Below are 14,432 nucleotides of genomic sequence, written 5' to 3'. Positions count from 1 at the left end.
CGAGACAGAGAGAGAGGGGACTCGCAGGATCCTATACACGCACAAAGATACTCAGTCACACGGGTACATGCTGTCAGAGAAAGGGATGGAAGGGGGTTGTTGCTGAAGACAAACGAAAGGGACGGGGCGGGGAGGGGGTGGGGGGTAGTGCGAGAGTAGAGGGGTAGTGAGGCTATTGAAAGTAAAACTTCTTTATTTTCCTTCACTAATTGCAAATTAAACCTGAAATCACTATTAAAAAGGTATGGGTCGTGCGTGCATGACCCACACGAGCTTTCGAGGGGGTGACTTCGTTTTTTCCTCTCTAAAAAGCATGGGTCATACATGACCCACACAAGCGTCCGTGTGTAACTAGTTAAAACGCCACCTTTAATTACTCATTAGTTAATTATTTTTTTTTCCATTTTTGGGGGCAAAAGTTGACCTTTTAGGTGTAGGAAGCATTTCTGAAATTTCGTAGAAAAATATTAAGAATTGGCTGAGATATTTGCGTTTTTGTACCCTTCTGGGTCGTGTACGACCCACGATAGCCAGCGATGGTTAATGGTAGACCTGGAGAAATCTTGTGAACAATTTCTTGGTGTGGTGACCCAATGACTCTTCTCAGAGTTAACCTTCACTGTTCTTTGTGAACCTGAAAGACCCATAAAAGCATTCTTCTTTTAAAAATCATAATATGTGTGTGTGTGTGTGTGTGATCAGATTAACTCTAGGTTTCATCTATTCCTTTAATTCTGCATGGGAATTGTTTTAGCACAAATTATTTTCTATTGTGTAGGCTGACTAGTAAATACATAAACGCGGCTTGTAAAGAGTAACTCCTGTTCCAACTTCATGGATCTCACAGACCCACACTTTGTAAAGAACCAAATACATCAGTACTCTCCATACCCACATCTTTGGTCTCACAGACCCACACTTTGAAAAGAACCAAATACATCAATACTCTCCATACCAACATCTTTAGTCTTACAGACCCACTCTTTTTGAAGAACCAAACCCATACTCTCCATTCCTACATCTTTGGTCTCAAAGACCCACACTTTGAAAATGTCAACCTGTCACTGTCACATGTGCACGTGCAACTTTGCCCGGATTTCGTCAAACTGAGTTGTCGGTGCGTGCTTAGCGTGGTCAGACGGATGACAGCTCATCTTTTTTAAGTGCAAATGAAAGTGTGGACGACAGTGTGCTGGGCAGTGTGAAAGTGGATACGTGTTTAAAAAGTAGGCTGCATACAGTTGTAAGTAAACGATTTTTGTTTGTTTGCTATAGAATATTAATGGATTTCTTTCAAAACTTCAGAGACCAAGATTTTGTCTGGTATTTGTGTGACGTTGCTTCGACGTTGCCTTGTTGAAACTTTTGTTTGCTGTGGCAAAACTATATTTTGCTGGTCAGGACCTTTATTTTTGCTGTAAACCCGCAGTCAAACTTTCTGACCGCGGAAGACGTTCAGGTGGTTTTGGTATGTCTGATAAAAAGTCGCCCCTTTTGTGAAAATTATTGACTTGAAATAAACTAATTTTTGTGTATTTCTTTTTTGATTGAAATTAAAAGTTTTTACTGAAGAAAACAAACAAACAAACAAACCCCCTTCGGCTGCACGTAAAATTGGAGCCAAGGCCAGCATGCACGTGTTTGGTTGCAGAGAGGAGCATGAGAGAGAGAGAGAGAGCGTATAAAAGGGACAAAACATCGTTCATGACAGCTGCCATATTCAGCTTGTGTTGCAACATGTCTGCCATCTTGGATTTACAAAAGGTGTTCATCTTAGATTTACAAAAAGAATAACCATAACACACGTTTCAAGGTTTAATGCTCAGAATAAACATTTCCAAATGCACAACAGCGTCACAATCTCACACAGAAGTTGAGAACACAAAAACGTCTTTAAACCCCCCAAAGTAGACACTTGCAAATTTAAGAAACTTAACTTACAGCTAAAATGATTTTTCTCCTTCCCTTAAGCATATAACAAAAAAATAAAAACCGATTTCGGAGACAAATATTGTTCGGGCACATACCTTTTACGCAACTGATCATACTTGAGACATTCCATTACCAAACGGAACTCATCCCCAATCACAGACACCGGCGTTACAAACCTTATATAACCGTAATTGTCGTGCTCTGTCATTGCATCTCCATATTTCTATTTCCAATTTATACTGGTTCAAATTTTAAAGAAATCGATCACGTAATTACCGGGTATTTGACCTTTTTTTTTCTCTTCCAAAATTACTTTTGAAATTTCGATACAACAGACATTTACTACTCGACTCTAGAGCCTGTCTCCATAAAATCTGTAAATTATCTTTCAACGCTATGTTGACATTCTTGCAGAATGATTCTCTCCCTAAGAAGAATGGACATCCCAAACAGTCATTCCACATTTCTGTCAACATTTACGTCATATTACTCATCCATTATAAACTGAGAATACACACCGTTTCTTTTTAAATAACAGCAAATATATTTTTTTCCAGAACATATGTCGTGTTTGATAACACAATGCTAGTCCAAAGTCGAACCAATATCATTTTCATTAATATACTAATTGGATAAATACCAGTTTGTCATATGTCAATCAGTCATTTGGGTCAGTATTCCAATTCAGTTTGAACAAGCGTTTCAAAACTTAGTTATAATATTTTCAAGTACATTTGAATGTTCATAACCCCCATATTTCCGCACCATGCAACAACAACAAAAAAGGAACAATTAAATCATAGACTGGTACATATCAAGAACAACATGAAGGCAATATCCCCATTTCTTCCCCTCCACTCCTGTGTGTGTGACTGGCAGAGTGAGCGTCCACAGCGAGTTGTGAACACTACTCATTCCGTCTTGAGGGGGAAAAATTGTGGATAGTGCCCTTTATTCTGTGTGAGACATGGAGCCGATGGCACTTTTAGGAAAAAAAGAAAAAGAAAAGAAAAACAAGAAGAAGACACACAAAAACGTATGAACATGCTAAAAAAAACAATGTCTTCGTAACTTCAGTCAGCCAGAAATCACGCTTTTTCTTTGCATGTTTGGCAATGTCCCCTCAAGACGGAATGAGTAGTGTTCACAGCTAGACGTGGACGTTCACTCCGCCATTTATACAGGGGACTGGAGGGGAAGATATTGTGGATATTGCCGATTAAAGGGCACTCTGTATTAAAAATGTATTCACAAATCTGCCCCTTCCTATCTCTGTGTCTGCCTTCATTTCGACACCCGATTTCGCTCTCTACGATCGGCTTCGGGTCCGCTTTGTCTGTTTAGGCAAACCCATACAGATTCAAACACTCCACTATCAGCCACCCTTCTTTCTTCGTCTCTGGACCTTGTATTTGGAATAAACCTCCTCTTTCGCTTCGTCAGGTCTCCGCACTCAGCTCTATCAAGTCTGGCCTTAAAACAACGGAGTATAATGTTATAGGTTTGTGCTTTAAAACCCATGCACCTCTTCCCAAGATAGCCCCCTCCCCCGCCTCTTCCTTGTCTCCAGTTTAGAGTTATGCATGCGTGTTAATGACTGGGTTTCTGCACAAGATTCGGCGCTACGTAAATTTTTTTTTCTTTTGACACGTACATAAAGAGAATAAATAACATCCAAACATGCATGGCCAAATTTTAAAACAGGAATTTGCTTTTTTGTTCTGATTAAATATCACCACTTTAGTTTCTTTCATTACAACCTCTAGTTTCCATTTTAAGCAGTATTCATGAAACACACCGTGGAGTTGTTGCAATCCTTATTTCGTCTCAGAAAGTAAAATGGTGTCATCGGCATACATGGTTACGAATAATCGTATGTAACTAAGTCTGAAATGTTAACATTTAATTAAAGCTCAACAGATAGGTTCTTATGCTCAGTCATTGAATACGACCCTGACTCTAAAACAGTAAGATACAAAGAAAAGACCAAAGGCGCGACAGATTTTCTCCTTGTCGCGGCAGACTCGACTCTTACAAATGCTATTAAAACAAACAAACAAACAAACAAACAACAACAACAACAAAAACAACAACTGACAAAACCCACAAAAAACAAAACAAAAACAGATCAACAGATTTTCCGCCATTTAAAAATATTAATGACTTGATTCTTCTATCATACATGTGCATTATAACAGGCAAAATTTTATCATTCACGCCTTCAGTTCATGAGCCAATTTCTCTTTATTGAATCAAAGGCTTTTTTTGAAATCAACAAAAGCATAATGAAGTTTCTTCTTTTTCATGGAATGATATCAATTAGCGATTTCAAAACAAGCATTTGATCTAATGTAGAATGGGATTGTCTAAATCCTGCTTGACGCCCATGAAGGTAAATGATTTCCATTAATATAATGTCAGCCCGACACTGCGTGAGCACTGAAGTGAATAATTTTCTAACACAGCTGACCCGCCAAAGTTATTTCCCTATAATCATCAGTCAAGTGTATCATCTTTGCCTTTATACAATACCCCGATACTCATTTTTCTTGTAATATCAAGCCCGATACCCATTTTTCTTGTACGACACTTGTTGAATAATGTGTGTGTGTGTGTGTGTGTGTGTGTGTGTGTGTGTGTGTGAATGGCAGCTGTTAATGATAATTATAGTCATTTCGAATCATACTTCTGATGGCAGAAATAACTCATCTTCAGTAATTAGCATGTTCAAAGCTATCGTGTCCACTTGTGGCTATTTCGGCACTCTACAGTATACCTTCTCTTCGCGAACAACTGCCAGCCAAGTTCACGAACGGGCTCTCACAATTCTAAAATCAAGGGAAGCAAACAAGACTCGAACAGTTTGAAATAGCTGATTTGACCGGACATGTGAATGAATTATTGGCATTATCAGTGCTCAGTGGGATAATTTAAGAAAGCGTTTTGGTGACAGATCAGAACGTCAGTTTTGACATGAATCTCCAAATTAATGTCGTTTGCAAGTGGACTATATGTTTTGATGTGCCCAGTGAGTCTATTTCCGAGCGTTGCGACACTGCAGTTACCGCCGGTGAACTGACGTGACACTGTCAAAAGGGTGTGTTTTGTTTGTGGTGTGGGGTACACCTGTGTGTGTGTGTGTGTGTGTGTGTGTGTGTGTGTGTGTGTGTGAACAAAACCAACAATACAAGTCTAGTGCGGTGTTCCAACAATATGTTATATCTGAGTTCAAGACCTACTTCTGTAACAATTGTCCACATGTAGCTTACCCAAACCCATCGTTTGCAGTTAGACCTACCCATTTTCATCTATCCTCAGACACCCCTGCTATTTCAACCGTTGAAAAAAACGTTGAAAAGAAGAGTAAACGAACGTTTGTTTTTGTTTCTGGTGCAACCAATCGGAGAAAACCTTCAAAAACAGGATAGCAACATTTGGTAATCATACTACCTGTTATATGTACGATACACACGTTGAGCAAGTTTATTCATTATTTGTTTATTCATGTTGGGTGAAGCTTTAAGTATCATGTTGCCGTGACAGTCAGTCTTCTTAAAAAAAAAAAAAAAAAAAAAAAAGCCAGAAAAATTATAAGAGTTGTCACTCCATCACATCCTTCACAGTTATGAGTTTTCAGTCACATCGGATGGCTTTTTGCCATGTCACGACACACAGTCACGTAAGCTGGCTTGTGAAGTTGTTTCACAGTGAGTTTTCAATCACATCGGATGGCTTTTTGCCATGTCATGACACACAGTCACGTAGGCAAGCTTGTGAAGATGTTACCAAATCATCACAATGCTAACAATGATGTAGAACTTTCATCAAGATGGATGAGATGTTTTGCATTGTCGCGACACAGTCATGTAGTCTAATGGCGTCTTATGGCGTTTTCAGTTCATCACTACCAGACGTGTGAATTTGTTATGTTGAACGAGTATATCATTTTTTTTTCGGATGGCGGTGTTGGGGGTGGTGGTGTTTTTTGACTCGTCGAAACATGCATGGCCTACACTCTTGAAGAGTTGTCAAATCTTCACATCGTTTACAATTATTTGTTTGTTTGTTTTTATGATCACGTTAAATAATTCTCTCTCTCTCTCTCTTTTTTTTTTTTTTTTTTGCTTTGCGATTTAATTGCTTAGTCTTGTGGAGTTATCAGTTCGCATCGTCTACAATAATGAGTTATTTTTCAAAACCATGTTGAGTTTTTTGTTTTATTTTCTTGACGTAATTGTATTGACTTTTTCACATCGTTTACAAGGATGAGGAGTTTGCAGTAACTTTGGATGAAGATTTTTCCTTGTCGTTTGGCAGTCGCTTAAACTGAACCATCACATTAAATCACCACATCGTTTACATGAATGAGTAACTAGTCTATAATCACCTTAGGTGAGTGTTGTCTCCCCTATCGTGACACGATCACACCTGCAGTCTTTTGAGGTTACCAATTCACCATGTCTTTGTGAAGAGTTTTTAATTGACCTCGTTGGATAAGTTGCGTTTTTTGCCTTGCTGTGCAAACAATTTCATATTTTTTATGGAGTTGTCAGTTCAATATATCGTTCACAAGAGCCAGGTGTTTGTAATCGCCTTACATGGGTTGTTTTGTTTTGTCATGATATTATCGATCACTTATAGCTTTGTGTTGTTGTCAGTTTATTACACATCATTTATATGTTGGGTGAGGTTTTTGCCGTGTCTTAAAAAGAAGCACATCGTCTTGTACAGAGTGGTCAGTTCTCCAGTCACATATTTACAACGTTGAGGAGTTGTATGTAATTACATTGGGCGGACGGTAATTTTTATTTATCTATCTTTCTTCTTCTTGTTCTGACAGAGCCACCAATTCTTTTAGAGGTGTCAGCTCGTCGCATATTCAACAGTTATGAGGAGTCTGTAATCACGTTGGATGAATCCTTTTTCCATATGACACAACACACTTCTGTTCTTGATGAGGTGTAAATTAATCACATCGCTCACAACGTTAAATGAATGCTTCTGCCTTGTGACACAGTGCGCTAGTCCTGAGGAGATGAGACTTCATCACGTCGTTTACATTACAACCACATAACATAGTCTTATGGAATCCCATTGTCCACAGTACTGTGTTCCCTTTATCAGCATTCTAGACGATGCTTTTCGTTCATCAGAAGTTGTCTTATGGATACGGAAACAGTCACCCGGTTGTGTGGAGTTGTCACAGTCAGCACATGGTTCACAAGAGGAAGCAACCTGCCATCACGAGGGGTGAGACTTTTTGCCTTGTCGCGACACAATCACCTCCCCGTCGCGGAAACGGAAACTGAGAGCCGCGGCGGCATCGCACTGTTCCGCCGACTGCTGGGCGATGGGCATCCCTCCCCGTTCACTGACCAGGATAGGGATCCCCCCACCCTCCATGCTCACCCCTTTCCTCTGGAGATCGCGGTCGTCCGTACTACGGCGACGCGGCGGGTAGTTCCTCAGGTCCAGCCTGTAGGTGGGCGGCCTGTTCTCGGGGAGGTACGGTTTCTTCCGTGGAGTCTTGCCGTCCACCGCACTCCAAAGCTTCTGTGAGGCTCGGTCAGAGCTGAGTCCCCTCCGTCCGTCCTTTTCACCGAACACTTGGAGTTTGTTGAATTTTTTCAGGATCAGTTTCCTTCCTGCGTTCTTCTTCCTGTCTGTTTCCGAAGGCTTGGATTGTTGTCCGTTGGTGGTGGGGACAGTTTGTCCGTTGGTGGTGGGGACAGTTTGCAGAGTGGGAGGGGGCGTGGCGGCAGGGGCGGAGGGAACACGGGGAGGGAGGTAGTGGCTGAGAGAGGAGCTGAGCCGTGCTGGTTGCGGAGAGCTTCCTTGCCAGCTGTTCTGCCACCTGGCCGTTCTGCTGCTGCTGCTGCAAGGGGAGGGAATTCTGCTCACACTGCTGGGGTCCCACTCGGTCTGATTCGGGGCGTTTACCATTGTGGGCTTTCTTTGGCCCTGGGTGCAGCATGTCGGATGTGCTGGTGTGGCTCTTGGGAGCTGGATCGATGTACAGATTAACCACAGAAGCCTTGACTGGTTTCACGTCTTGTTTTTGAATGTCTTTTTCTCCCCCGTTTGCTGTTTTGGACGTTTCCTGTTTTGGATGACTATCCTTTTCTCCTTCGTTTTCTTTCGATGCTTCCTGTTCTTGTCCAGCATCTGTGTCAGGAACAGGAACTTCAGCCTGCCGTGCAGGTTCCTGCTGTGCGTTGTCCATTCTGTCGTCGTGTGTCTTAACGGCAGGGTTGCTGGAGGTACCGATGGCTTGTGGAGCCAACATGAAGATGTGGTTCTGAACGGGCACCGACAACCTGTGCTGCTTCCAGGACCTCCGTGACGTCAGGGCACCAGTGGGGTGGACACCGGCACCGCGAGGCGAGTCCAGTTTTGTGGACAGTACCAGAGGCGGCAGATGCTCCTGCATGGTCTGCTGCCACTTCCGGTACGAGTCCAGTTTGGAGGTCAGGACGTCCCGGTTCACGGCCCTCAGGTGGTGCAGGGACATCTGCTGCAGGCGGTACCAGTCCCGGTCAATCATGTCCTCTTTCAGGTCGGTGGGGTCCTGCAACGTGGGCGACCTCAGCTCCCAGTAGGCTTCTGGGTAGTCATCGTAGGTAGGCGTCAGGGGCTTCTTCACCTGCACCGGTTGTCCACGGGGGAAGATGCAGCGTCGGTGAGTCGGGGGACAGGAGTGGCTCTGAAAGTCTACGCCGCCGCCCTTCCTGAGTCTTCCGACGTCAGTAGAAGACAAGGTCCCTTTGATGTTAGGCACTCCGCCCTTCCCCTCTATAGGCGGCAGAGGCTGGTCCCTCGTCAGCTGAGCGTCAGTCTTCCCAGGCGTGACGTTCTCTTTCTCCTGCTGCGGGTCGTCGGGAGACTTGGTGTCGCAGCTCCTGGGGATGGGGGTCAGCTTCTTGCCGGTCAGCGCGCCGCCCATCATGCCCATGGAGCTGACGTCCTGCAGACTGGTGGAGCGCCACACCGGGTCCTGCTGGGGGAGGACTGGGGGCTGTCTGCTGAAGGCCGTCAGGTCCGGGTAGCTGCTGTGCTGGGTCTGATCCCCCAGCGGTCGGAACTGGATGCTCTGTGGGCCGAAACCAAACCACTGCTGCTTACATTCACGTGGCATGGTCTGTGACAGTCAGTGCACAAGTAAGAAACACACTCGCTGCTAGAGTCATCCATCTGCATTTTAATGTACGCGCGGGTGTGTGCACGCTCTCTCTCTCTCTCTCTCTCTCTCTCTCTCTCTCTCTCACACACACACACACACACACGCGCACACAAACGGACACGCACATACACATTTAAAGACACAAACACAGACACACAATGTGTATGTGTGTGTGTGTGTGTGTGTGTGTGTGTGTGTGTGTGCGCGCGCGCGCATGCGTGCGAGCGCGCGCGTGTGTGTGTTTGTTCATAATTACACACACACACACACACACACACACACACACACACACACACACACACACACACAGAGAGAGAGAGAGAGAGAGAGAGAGGAATAAACCCAGAATAAAGCACATACAGAAAAAGAGAGGGAGAGAAGCAGTCAACCAGCCATGCAGACAAGAGAGTAATCTCGGTCGCTATGAAACAGTTTAATAGGCTATCTGTCTGTTTCATGTCAGCCCTATTTATTCCCAAAATAAACGCGGGACCCAGTTCTTACTGAAGACCACTGAAGGAGAAAACCTTGACCTCACGTGTGAAATCTGTCAGGTAGTAATATTCAGTCTATCCACGACCAGTTCTTGACACCGCAAAAAACAGGATAGCGGCAACAGTTCTTGTGGAAAGGTGATACACAAATACGTATCTGTTTCGATCCAGGGAAGATAATATTTCACACACCGGAGAGCTGCGTGTGTGCGCGTGCGTGCGTACGTGCGCCATTGTGTGTGTGTGTGTGTGTGTGTGTGTGTGTGTGTGTGTGCGCGCGCGCGCGCGCGTGTCCCGGCACAGTAATGAAATAGTAATCGGCATACACCACCGTCTTTGTGCCGAAAATTTAATATAACAACATAATCATACACGTAAAATTTCACTTATACAAACGGGCAATATCAGAATAGAAGCACAAAAGGACGCTAAACAAGAAAGACGATCAAGATTTTCGCCAGATTACACCAATTACTTGGTAGTCAAGAACCCTTTGATCAGAAACCGGATTTTTTTTTCTGCTACGGGTGTTTCTGCGTTTATCGCTCTGAACCTCTTTTCATCTTCCTGTTTGTAGGCTGATTGGAAAGCGCCGTGAAAGGCGATGGCTTGTGACCCTGTGTTCTCACTTAAAAGAGCAACGTGATTGTTTGTCATACAATTGTATTGTGTTGTGTTTTCTTCTTTCCGTTACACGACCAACATCGACTTGCTGACTCTTGTCGTGGTTCATGCATGCTGGGTATTTTCGGGTCTTCATAACTCACCGAACGCTGACGTGGGTTACAGGATCTTTAACGTGCGTATTTGATCTTCTGCGTGCGTATACACACTGACGAAGGGGGTTCAAGCACTAGCAGGGCTGTGCATATGTCACTGACCTGGGAGATCGGAAAAATCTCCACCATTTACCCACCAGGCGCCGTCACCGTGATTCGAACCAGGGACCCTCAGAATGAAAGTCCAACGCTTAAACCACTCGGTTATTGCACCCGTTTTATTGTATTGTATTGCGTTTGTTGTGTTGATTTAAAGTGTATACATTGTATTGTATTGTATTGTGTTTGGGGGGGGGGGGGGGGGGGGGGGGTGTTTCTGCAGGTGTACTTGTTTCACTTTGAAAGTGGAATTTTCTACAGATTTTTGCCAACGACAGCTGTTTCTTTTTTTTTCTTCTTTTTTTTGCCGTGTTTTTTTTTTAAAAAAAAAGGTTTATTTTTGATGTGTTCTAAATGCATGCTTGGTTTATCATTTTATCCTTCCCAGACCACCACTCAAGGTCTAGTGGAAGAGGCATGGGGGGGTGGAGGTAAAAATCCCGGGCCGTACACGGGACTCACGACGGGCGCAATAGCCGAGTGGTTATAGCGTTGGACTTTCAATCTGAGGGTCCCGGGTTCGAATCTCGGTAACGGCGCCTGGTGGGTAAAGGGTTGAGATTTTTCCGATCTCCCAGGTCAATATGTGCACACCTGCTTGTGCCTGAACCCCCCTTCGTGTATATACGGCAAGCAGAAGATCAATTACGCACGTTAAAGATCCGGTAATCCATGTCAGCGTTGGTTGGGTTATGGAAACAAGAACATACCCAGTATGCAACTGCCCCCTCCCCGAAAACGGAGTATGGCTGCCTACCTGGCGGGGTAAAAACGGTCATACACGTAAAAGCCTACCCGTGTACATACGAGTGAACGTGGGAGTTGCAGCCCACGAACGAAGAAGAAGAAATAGTAATCATGGGAATCGAACCCGTTTACTAGTCGGGCGCAGTACCGCTTGACCACCGCTCAACATGAGCTCAAAATAAAGGCCACCAGGGGAAAATCCTGATTTAGAGCTGTAACGCATCGTTGAACTCGTACACAGTACGACTTTCGGTCCTTTTTGTGACTCTGAGGTAGGTAGGTCGATCTACGTCGTAGCGGTTTTTGATGTCGGCAATTGCCTGAGACAATGTTGTAACCACAGGATCTCTTCTCACGCATGAAACACCACGTGCGTTCATTTCAACTACCAGTCGCTGCATGGTAAAACCGGCCTGTGTTTTTTTTCCCCCTTTTGTTGTTTTGTTGTTGTTGTTGTTGTTGATTTACAGTTTGGTCTTTTGTGAAGGACTATGACTCCGGCTCAAACTAGGAGGCAAAATTGCACTGGCTCTTAGTGCTGCAGCCTTGTGGGCTGGTTGGCCTTTGGGAACCATCCCAACGCCGACTGTTCTGAAACCCACTTGGCCGAGAAAGTGGGGATGTAACTTAGGCAAGACGCTCTCCACTATAATCAAATTCTAGCCCAAATAGTCGGAACAGCAGTTGCCTCCTCTGCTGTTCTGATGGTCATAGTCGGACACGACTGACTATCATACACACACACACACACACACACACACACACACACACACACACACACACACACACATATATATATATATACATATATATATACATATATATATATATATATATATATATATATATATATATATATATATACATATATGGGAGAAGTTAAAAGAGCCTCACTGATGACCGGCGTGGTACGATCGGCTTGTACATTTTCCTCTTCTTGTTATTATTTGTTGTGGTGGTGGTGGTGGTAGGGGGAGGGGGAGGGGAAAGTTTAAGTGTCACAAGATATTCCATGACTGACGGGTTGCCTGTTTGAGCGCCAGGCCCACACTGGGAAATTCGTGAGTTCAAATCTCCAGAGAGACTCAGTATAAATATTGGCACTCTCGCTGCCAATCTTGATGTGTTGTCGTTCTTGTGGTGTGGCCTGGAATAGTTTACCCACCCCTTTGGCAAAATCACCAGGCGTTGGTGTAGACGATAAACCTGGTTGTAATTATCTACTTCATTAACGAGGGCTAACCAATTAACGGGTGCTATCTAATTACAATCACAGAGCCGTCCCATGCTGGTAAACCAGAGTAACGGATACAGTTTTCCTCACATTTTGAATGATGCTTCACTGATGCATGGACCACAAACTGGCGGATGAGGGCAACCAGATAATATGTTAATATTGATATTAGCATTATTTTACTGTATTATGTACTGTTTGTTTATTTGTTTTATTTCATTATTTCATTACTTACTGTTTATGAATGTTAGTTGATACAAGTCATAATATGGTTCATCAGCCGTCATGATAAAATTGAAGTGCAACGTTGTGAGCACAGTATAAGCTTTAAGCTTGTTGATGCTCTTTTGTAATTGATTGCATTGTAATCATGTGTATTGTTGAATAATTAAAGATTATTAAACCAACCAGAGGGACAATCACAGCACAGTTTTGTCGGTGTCCACCGCTTACATCACGAGGCATGATGCTGATTGGCGTGGCAGTGTTGTGTGGACTGTACGGTGAGGTAATGGACCACATACGTGTGTGTGTGTGTGTGTGTGTGTGTGTGTGTGTGTGTGTGTGTGTGTGTGTGTGTGTGTGTAATCAATGTTGTTATTTTGGTGTTGAAATTAAATCGTAATTAATGTTGTATTAGAGTGAAACAGAAACCGAAAGAATTTTTAAAACTAGGATGGACAAAATACAACTCGCTAGAATGCTATACTGCGTATTTTTTTTAACCGAAAGAATTTTCAAAACTAGGATGGACAAAATACAACTCGCTAGAATATTGCACTGCGTGTTTTTAAAATGCGTTCCGGAAAATCGCCTTATTTCCCGTTCAGGTTTCCATGTTATGCAGTGACATTTTTGTGTAGCGTTTTATTGATTAACGTAACAGTGACCAAATACTCTGTGGATTCTGTCGTTCATTTGGAAGCAAACGGTATCAACTTATACATTTCACCTACAGTTGGTTACGTGCACTGAAAAATCTAAAACAGGAAGTTTTTTTTTTTTTAATTTTTTTTTTTAAAGTTTTGTTTTTCCATAACGATTTATTTGCCACCAATCACGTGACCAGACAGAAAACTTGGCATCAGAAGTTTTCATATTATTTTGCTAAAGGTTTGGGGTCCGAGTGGTTTAACGCTGACACCTGGACCAGTCTCTCATTTCAGTTACACAGTGCAGGCTATGAACTTGAAAACAAAAAGCCATAACAACTCAAATCATATTCAAAGATGCATAAACGATAAGAAATCCATAACAATTCAAATCATATTCAAAGATAGATAAAAGTTACATGTGAAAAGTTATCTCTGAAGAATATATCTGAATACAATAATAGACACACACACACACAAACACACACACACACACACACACACGCACGCACACACACACACGCACGCACGCACGCACACACACACACACACACACACATATATATATATATATATATATATATACACAAGAGGATGGGTAAGAAGTGGTACAGTCTACAGAAAGGACAAGATCTTTTCTTTCTTTTTTTCTAGCACGATGTTTTATCAATACACCCACAAGCTTAATTACCTCGGACGAGGACTGCAGAGGCGGCAGTCTGACGGAAGGCTGGGCGCTGGACGTGACTGACGTGAACACAGCGCCGTGACGTCTGGATTCGGACAGAATGGAGTACAGCTCACGTGGGTTGGTGACGTCAGCAGTCAGGAAGGGCCCCGTGGAGGACAGCAGGCCGACAGGGGGCACTGCTTCAAAGGTCACGTGATAGGGGTAGTTCGGCGTCTGTTCCACCATGTTGGGCTGGTGATCCACCTTGATGTTGCTGTCGTCCGGGAAACCTTTCATGGCGGGGAAGGGGGGTGGGGAGGGGGTGCTAGACGATGGTGATGGCAATGGCACAGATGAGTACAATCTTTTTAGTTGGGGGTTGGTCACCAAAATGATGACAATGATGGCCGAGGATACGTCTGAAA

The 14,432-nt window shown here is 43.5% G+C and overlaps 1 protein-coding gene across 1 annotated transcript in view; it reads right to left on the bottom strand.

Moving 5' to 3' along the window:
- Positions 1-7,398: 7,398 nt before the first annotated feature.
- Positions 7,399-14,432, bottom strand: part of LOC143283296 (uncharacterized) — a 14,310-nt gene continuing 7,276 nt past the window's right edge. The window contains exons 2-3 of the mRNA XM_076589479.1: positions 14,029-14,426; positions 7,399-9,022 (exon numbers count right to left, since the gene is read on the bottom strand). Of these exons, the coding sequence (XP_076445594.1) occupies positions 7,529-9,022; positions 14,029-14,304 (1,770 nt within the window). The 5' untranslated portion in view covers positions 14,305-14,426 and the 3' untranslated portion in view covers positions 7,399-7,528. The remainder of the gene's footprint in view (positions 9,023-14,028; positions 14,427-14,432) is intronic.

Source organism: Babylonia areolata, chromosome 6 (genome assembly GCF_041734735.1).
Source record: "Babylonia areolata isolate BAREFJ2019XMU chromosome 6, ASM4173473v1, whole genome shotgun sequence".
Taxonomy (NCBI): Eukaryota; Metazoa; Mollusca; class Gastropoda; order Neogastropoda; family Buccinidae; genus Babylonia; species Babylonia areolata.
This window is presented reverse-complemented; position numbering and strand designations above follow the sequence as displayed.